Source organism: Gadus macrocephalus, chromosome 10 (assembly GCF_031168955.1).
Source record: "Gadus macrocephalus chromosome 10, ASM3116895v1".
Lineage (NCBI taxonomy): Eukaryota > Metazoa > Chordata > Actinopteri > Gadiformes > Gadidae > Gadus > Gadus macrocephalus.
The window spans coordinates 23281062-23289192 of record NC_082391.1 but is presented as its reverse complement, the minus strand read 5'-3'; the positions used below and the strand labels follow the sequence as shown (position 1 = coordinate 23289192).

At 54.0% G+C, this 8131-nt stretch overlaps 1 protein-coding gene across 1 annotated transcript; it reads left to right on the top strand.

Annotated features, from left to right (window-relative positions):
- Positions 1-3460: 3460 nt before the first annotated feature.
- On the top strand, positions 3461-7889 carry adamts2b (ADAM metallopeptidase with thrombospondin type 1 motif, 2b). The gene is made up of 2 exons (XM_060063314.1): positions 3461-3771; positions 6812-7889. Exons 1-2 carry the CDS (start codon positions 3684-3686, stop codon positions 7381-7383), a joined length of 660 nt encoding a protein of 219 aa, XP_059919297.1. The 5' UTR covers positions 3461-3683; the 3' UTR covers positions 7384-7889.
- The last annotated feature ends 242 nt before the right edge of the window (positions 7890-8131 follow it).

Here is an 8131-nt window from a genome sequence, read left to right as displayed (position 1 = left end):
TCTGCGTGTGTGTGATCCCTATTTTAAGCGCATTTTATCGTTTTAAGGGCATAACCAAGAAACCTAATTAGTGCAGGATAATATGTTTCACAAAGCAAGAGATAATACCTACTGCATAATTCCGACCTTGTATATAAACGGTTCTTTCGGAACCAGCATGTCGTTCCGAAAGAACCGTCAGCATGTCGTCTGGTATTAAAGGGCAAGTGTGTGGGATTTAGCTCCATCTAGTGGTGAGGGCTGCAGTGTGTAACCACTTGACCCCCTCCCCATCCACTCCTCTTACCCCTAGCTCAGTGGCCTCTACTGGCCTGTGCGGAGCCATGAGGTGCATCCAAAATGGGTCATCATCGTCTGCGTCAGCTTCATCGTCTGCCCCATCACTCGTCAAGTGGTAAGGGATGAGGTTCCTTGATGGATTTATAAATTCTTATTTTCATTAAATCAATCAAAACATTCTGATAATATTCAATGCCATTGCTGCCAGGTCCGTTCTGCGAGACCACACTAAATACTACGCACTGCATCTTTAAGGTTAAATTCCACAAGAAAGGATATCACATCCAATCCTCTCGGAAGTAGGCCTTTGTTTTGGTACTTGGCCTCTGGGCATACAGCTAATGACTATGACACAGTTAAACACATGTTCTTTTATGTTTTCCGTTTTGCTTTATATTACAGTTTGAATTCAAAAACGCAAGCACTTCAAACTTTTCCCAGATTCTGTTTCATGTCTCTCTTTGCATCCAGCTCCTCTCTTCTCCAACATCTGCGGGTCAAAGTCTCACAGCACGATGGATTGTTTTTAAATTGGCAGAAGCAGTCGTGTACAGTAGCTGGTATCACTCAGTCCTAAAGGAACCATTCCCCAGAGGAACAGAGCGGGTGTTCCACACACAGCAGGGCTTTTGAAACTCACATGGCTGACGAGATGAACTGAAACGAAACCACGATATAGACATGTAAAACATTGTTTGGTAAGCGAAGAAACACATGAAGAAGAAGGCAGGATACAGAAGAAACAAGTCAACAGACGCATGTTTACGTTTGAAGTGTTGAGTGTGTGTTTTCTTTCTCGTTCTCGAGCCGTGGTTTATTCATTTAATAGTCACAAGTCACTTAATTTGATTATCGTTCATCGTTTATGGGGCCAATTCGCTGTGAGTGGGGAGACCCACTCACAGCGAGCTCTGAACTAGCTGCAGTTAGAGCAAAAAGGGAATTTTTAAAGGAAATTGATATCCATTACAACCTCAGAAGGCTTCGTAGACCCAGACCTTCTAGCAAACGAAACGAGATATAAAATTTATTGACCAACGGGCTCGTTCAACCAGTCAACAGTTTTCCATCCATCTCCGGGTCATTTCATGACCATTTGATTTTTGCACCCTGATCTGATCACATGTTAACAAACTCAAAGAAAATATGACCTGATCCAAAAATAAGAAACCAATGAGGACAATAATAATAATAATAATACTAAATCTGGCCTTATCTGTTATCTTCTCAGGCTTAACACATTTTCTCTGCTTGCCAAACCATGCAGCTCTATTTCTACATTCACAAGCTGTTTGTACATTCGCAGGCACCGGACATCTGAACACCTACCTTCAACCCACTCACTCACACACACACACACACACGCACACACACACACATGCACGTGACCACACACACACACGCACACGCACACACAGACACACTCACCCTGCAAAACTTGGCTATCGCTAATAGCCTCGGCAAACATAGAGGTGTGTGTGTGTGCATGTGTGTGCACGTCTGTCTGTCTGGAAAGAGGATATTATGGTCTGTCTCTCCCCCGCTCCTTCCAAGTGCACTTTTCAAGGTGCAGGGCTTGGTATCACCATGGCAACAGCGAAGCAACTGAGAACACAGTGGTGGGTGATGGGTGTGTGTGTGTGTGTGTGTGTGTGTGTGTGTGTGTGTGTGTGTGTGTGTGTGTGCGAGGGGTGGGAGGTGGGAGATGGTGGTGGGTGGGGTGGGCACAGACTTGCACAACGGGTGCATGAAGTTAGGAACACTATGAATAGTTGCTTGCTTGGAAACGATGGCCACCAATCGTTAGGACTGTGTGTGTGTGCGTGTGAGAGTGTGTTTCTATGCATGTGTGGGTGTGTGTGTGTGTGTGTGAGAGCCCAGAGGGATTCCTCTGTGTGTGATTTCAATGCTTTGTGAACGTTGACCTCTTCTACTTCTCAGAGACACACCCATGTGTGTGTGTGTGTGTGTGCGCATTTTGCTGTGCCTGTGTGTGTGTGTGTGTGTGTGTGCGCGTTTGGCTGTGTGTGTGTGTGTGAGTGTGTGTGTGTGTGTGTGTGTGTTTGTGTATATGTGTGCATGAGAGTGTGTAAGGGTCACTGTTTCCACGAGTGTTTGCACGCTCGCCCAGTGACCTGGATATGTCTGACCCTGCGCACGTCTTGTCTCTCACTCTTCTCACTCTCACTCTTCTCTCTTTCGGCTCACTCTGTGGTTCACAGATCATGTTTTCATCACAATTTTCACTTTAAAAATAGGACGCCATGTTTTGTTCCTCGCTGCTCCCCCTTCTCCCCCGTTCCTAGCTCCGCCTCCCCATGGCTTAGGCAATATTCATAATGCAAGGTGCAAATTGAGTCGGCCCTTTTAACAAAGTCTTTAACCACCTGACGATATAGGCCTGTGTAGTTTCGTCGTTCGGCCACAAGGGGCGCTGTTTCGTCGCTCCACGTCTAGCCCAGGACGTTTCGATGGATATTCAAAGTTTATGCAAGCTCTGCTGAATACGGTGGAGCGGGAATGGAAGACTGAGCACAATATTGACGCTCCTAGAAAGCACTTTATTGCAAGCCTCCCCCAAATCCAAGTCGACACCGCACGGTCACTATTAAAAAAGCAGCCCGCTAGTTAATCTCAGTCCGTTCCTTCTTGGTTGTAGAGCTGTCATGGACTGGCTGTCTGCAGCACGCCCTGTACTCTCAGAACTATCCTCTCATCTTCCCAATCGCGCCTCCCTGCACAGCGCAGACAGCCAGGGAATGTGTGGGCGCCTGGTGTGTGCGTGTGTGTTTGTGTTTGCGTGTTTTTGCGCGCGCGCGCGTGTGTGTGTGTGTGTGTGTGTGTGTGTGTGTGTGTGTGTGTGTGTGTGTGTGTGTGTGTGTGTGTGTGTGTGTGTGTGTGTGTGTGTGTGTGTGTGTGTGTGTGTGTCGATGAGTGCACTAAGGCAAGAGGCAAAAGATAGATAGAGAGATAGACGGACAGATGGATAGATAGAGCTAGAGAGCTAGATGGACAAACAGATAGCCTAGATAAATAGAGAGATGGATACAGATAGACCGATAAACAGATAGATGGGCAGACATGACTTACAGAGAGGGGAAAGCGAGTGAGAAACAGAGAGGAGCAAGTTGAGTGCGAGAGCGGCTCTGCGAGCGTGTGTGTGTTGTGTGTGAGAGAGAGAGAGAGAGAGAGAGAGAGAGAGAGAGGGAGAGGGAGAGCGAGCGAGAGAGAAGGAGGAGGAGAGAGAGGCGAGCGCCGTTCTCCCCTCCCGGTGCACTTGGCAGTGAGTCGCGGGCTGCTGCTGTTGCTGTCGTGGCGGTGTGTGTGGCTGCAGGTCGCGCCTGGCGGGGGAACTTTACCACACTGGAGCCAGCTCTCTCTCACCTGCGCAGTTCGGAGCTGCCATGGGTCTCGCGTCTGGATTTACTATCTTAATCATTCTACCGGCCTTTCTGCACACCGGGGGCGGCCTGTACATCGCCAGTAGCGTTGGTACGTATACGGCCACGGACGTGGTGGTGGTCCTGTGTTTACGTTGCGCTTAATGGACGGCGGGGGTCTGCTGCCGTGTGTGTGTGTGTGTGTGTGTGTGTGTGTGTGTGTGTGTGTGTGTGTGTGTGTGTGTGTGTGTGTGTGTGTGTGTGTGTGTGTGTGTGTGTGTGTGTGTGTGTGTGTGTGTGTGTGTGTGTGTGTTTTTTCTATTGTTTGTGTGTTTTCACGCGGTGCTTCTGTCATGAGGTGTGGATACTTTTTTTCCTCCAAAACCCCGCTTTGTGTGGAAGCGACACACTTTGTGTTGTGTAGAAGTGTCCCCTGAAACACGGGGAGGGATTCATGTCATGTGCAACTTTTGGCGCAGAAACCCTCACAGTGGGGACTTTCTGGAGGTCCCTGGAGAAGAGGGTGCGAGCTGTCATTGTTTTGCAATATATTTCTTGAGCTTGGGGAGGGAACCGGAGATTGTGTGGATGTGCCGTGCTGCGCGTGTGGTGCACGGAGATGTGGACATGTGCAGCATGAGAGCCCAGAGCGTCATCTGAGGCGCTATCGATCCGTCGCTGGCTTCTGGGAGTCGGATGTCACCTCATCGATCAGCCTATCAGCAAATTATACCTCTCCCTGCTGCAGGCGTCGGTGGAAGTCAAAGCAGTGCGTTTCAGTAGCTGTACGACTACTTTCCTCAACCAAAAAGTTGAATTCTCCATTATCTCTGTATTTACAAACTGTAATTGCAACCGCACATAGCATGGTATACGGTGTCTCTTCTGGTTATGATATCGGTGAGTGGCCCGGGCCCAGCTGTCTGCGTATGCATGTGTGGTTTTTAAAAATGCCGAGCTGTCACTCAGCAGGCCTCTGAGGGCAGCCTCTCCTCTCCCGGTGGCCTCCTCTCATAACAGCCACCTCACTCTCACGTCTCCAAATGGCGCTGTCACCGGCACATCGGTTGCTACTGATCCCCGCCAGACTGTCATTACGCACTGCATGTCAACCGCGCCGCTAAAGCATCTGATGCGTCATTACCGTCCATCACTTCAAGATTGTAGCGGTTTAAGCGTGCGCTTTGGCAAAACGCTTGCACTATTAGGCCCGTGCAGGCCTATAGTTCCACATGCTATCCCCATTTCATCACAGGGCCGATCTGCGGCAGCAGGCCTCCTGTGTCAACATCACTGTTGTGATTGGTCGTGTGGCTGAGGGCGTGACTTTGTTTAAATCAGTGAAAAGCGTGAGGCTATAGGAGGGGATTTTCATCGCGGTCTGACAGTGAGAAAACATTCAGCGTTTAAAAGTCCCAATTAGCACCTCGGAGCAGCGTTGGCTCTGGCTTTCCGGTTGTCGGCGGGAGGAGAAGGGCACCTGGGGTGTCGAGTGCGCACCGCGCAGTGCTGATTCTGCCGTTTCCACCGCGCGCACCAACGCGCGCGGGGGGTCGCGCCAGAGTTCATGGGTGGGGCTTCTGGCTCTGCTCCGTGCTATATCTGATCGTTTCAATTGCAGGAGTGTGCGTGCGTGCTTGCGTGCGCGCGCGCGTGTGCGTGTGCGTGCGTGTGTGTGTGTGTGTGTGTGTGTGTGTGTGACTGCATGTGTGTGTGAGTGACTGCATGTGTGTGAGTGACTGCATGTGTGCGTGCGTGCGTATATTCAGGGGACTGAGTGTGATAAGGTTCAGTGCACATGTTGTCATACTCTTTATGCCCCCCCCCCCTATTTTCCCCCCAAAAACAACCACATCATTCTTCAGCAGCACTTTTCCCTTCCATTCCATCTTTCATCCCCACTTTCCAGTTACGTTTGCCCCTTTTCCACGTGCTTACCACTTTTCCAAAGCTCCACATTGCTTCCCATTTAAATCCCCCCCAACCCCCCGCACCACTTTCCACCCCTGCCCCCCTCCCCCCTGTCACATGGCCTTCTGCTCTAACTCCAGCCCCCACTGGCCCTGTGCTCTGCTGTGTCTGGGGGGCTGTCCTGAGGTCTCTGCTGTGTCTGGGGGGCTGTGTCCTGAGGTCTCTCCTGTGTCTGGGGGGCTGTCCTGAGGTCTCTGCTGTGTCTGGGGGGCTGTGTCCTGAGGTCTCTGCTGTGTCTGGGGGGCTGTCCTGAGGTCTCTGCTGTGTCTGGGGGGCTGTGTCCTGAGGTCTCTGCTGTGTCTGGGGGGCTGTGTCCTGAGGTCTCTGCTGTGTCTGGGGGGCTGTGTCCTGAGGTCTCTGCTGTGTCTGGGGGGCTGTCCTGAGGTCTCTGCTGTGTCTGGGGGGCTGTCCTGACCTCGCTGCTGTGTCTGGGGGGCTGTGTCCTGAGGTCTCTGCTGTGTCTGGGGGGCTGTGTCCTGAGGTCTCTGCTGTGTCTGGGGGGCTGTGTCCTGAGGTCTCTGCTGTGTCTGGGGGGCTGTCCTGAGGTCTCTCCTGTGTCTGGGGGGCTGTCCTGAGGTCTCTGCTGTGTCTGGGGGGCTGTGTCCTGAGGTCTCTGCTGTGTCTGGGGGGCTGTGTCCTGAGGTCTCTGCTGTGTCTGGGGGGCTGTGTCCTGAGGTCTCTGCTGTGTCTGGGGGGCTGTCCTGAGGTCTCTCCTGTGTCTGGGCGGCTGTCCTGAGGTCTCTGCTGTGTCTGGGGGGCTGTGTCCTGAGGTCTCTGCTGTGTCTGGGGGGCTGTGTCCTGAGGTCTCTGCTGTGTCTGGGGGGCTGTCCTGAGGTCTCTGCTGTGTCTGGGGGGCTGTGTCCTGAGGTCTCTGCTGTGTCTGGGGGGCTGTCCTGAGGTCTCTGCTGTGTCTGGGGGGCTGTCCTGACGTCTCTCCTGTGTCTGGGGGGCTGTCCTGAGGTCTCTGCTGTGTCTGGGGGGCTGTGTCCTGAGGTCTCTCCTGTGTCTGGGGGGCTGTGTCCTGAGGTCTCTGCTGTGTCTGGGGGGCTGTGTCCTGAGGTCTCTGCTGTGTCTAGGGGGCTGTGTCCTGAGGTCTCTGCTGTGTCTGGGGGGCTGTCCTGAGGTCTCTCCTGTGTCTGGGGGGCTGTGTCCTGACGTCTCTCCTGTGTCTTCCCCCCCAGACTCCCTGCAGCATGTGCTGGGGGAGTATGGACTGGTGAGGCCCGTCGCCGTGGACGCAGAGGGTCGCTTCCTGTCGCACGCCGTCTCGGCGGTGCCCGCGGCGACGGGACAGCCCCGTAGGCGCTGGAGGAGGGAGGCTGGAGGAGGAGGAGGAGGCGGAGGAGGAGGAGCAGGAGGAGCAGGAGGAGGACCGGGGGGGCCGCGGGCGGAGGAGGCGCTGCCGGGGCCCGGCCGGCTCTACTACAACGTCACCGTCTTCGGCCGAGAGCTGCACCTCCGGCTGCGCCGCAACAGCCGGCTGGTGGCGCCCGGAGCCAGGATGGAGTGGCACGACGACGGCGGCGGCACGCAGCGCGCCGAGCTCCTGCACGACGACTGCCTGTACGTGGGCGACGTGGCGGGCGCGCCCGGCGCCACCGTGGCCATCAGCAACTGCGACGGCCTGGTGAGTGAACCGCCGGGCCCCGGCGCCCTCTGTACGGCGGCTGCTGCTCGGGCTCCTTCGGCCCCCGGCTGTACGGCCGCTGTACGGCCGCTGTACGGCCGCTGTGTATGTGATGGGGTTTGGTAAAAAGCTGTTGAGGCTCCGCCCATGTCGTGATGTCAGAGTGGGCAGAGTTGGGGCTGGGGTCTTGTCTTTGTTTGTGGATCTCCTGGAAGCACCTTGAGGTATGAAGTGGGTTGAAAGAGGTGGATCACCAACAGTAGCCTCCGGCTAAACGCACCCATCCATCACAGACACCCCCCGTCCCTATTCAACCCCCTCCACCACCACCCGTCTCACCGTTCTAGAGGTTGCATCCACTGGATACACCGTGTATTTGTAAATCCCGCTCTCTATTTAACTGAGCCTGTTCCTGATGTTCCGTCAGATTCAGTGGCGACGCGAGGCTGTACTCGCAGATCATGGGTACCGCTGTAAACGCCCGGTACCGTCGGTACCGCTTTAGAGACGCGCCGATGTTGATGATGATGACAGCGAGAAGTTGGCAGATGAGTGTTGGCAAGGTTAAGCGGAGCGGGTTTGCATGAGGATGATGAAGAGAATGCAAATGAGACGGAGGAGTGGCGAGGAGCGGAGTGAGCGGCGAGAGGGCGGCAGGAAGAGGAAGTGGGAGGCGTTAGAAGAAGGGAAGGGGAAAGAAGAAAGAGGAAAGATGTATGAGGGGATTGACAAGGTCGACGGGGGGGGGGGGGGGGGGGGTGCGGGTATTTGACGCATTAGCGGTATCTTCATTAGCCAACGATGGTGTCAAATAGCAAGCGACCGAACGGGCTCCTGGGAGCTGAGTTTAACGCGGGTCATGCTAGGGGCAGCA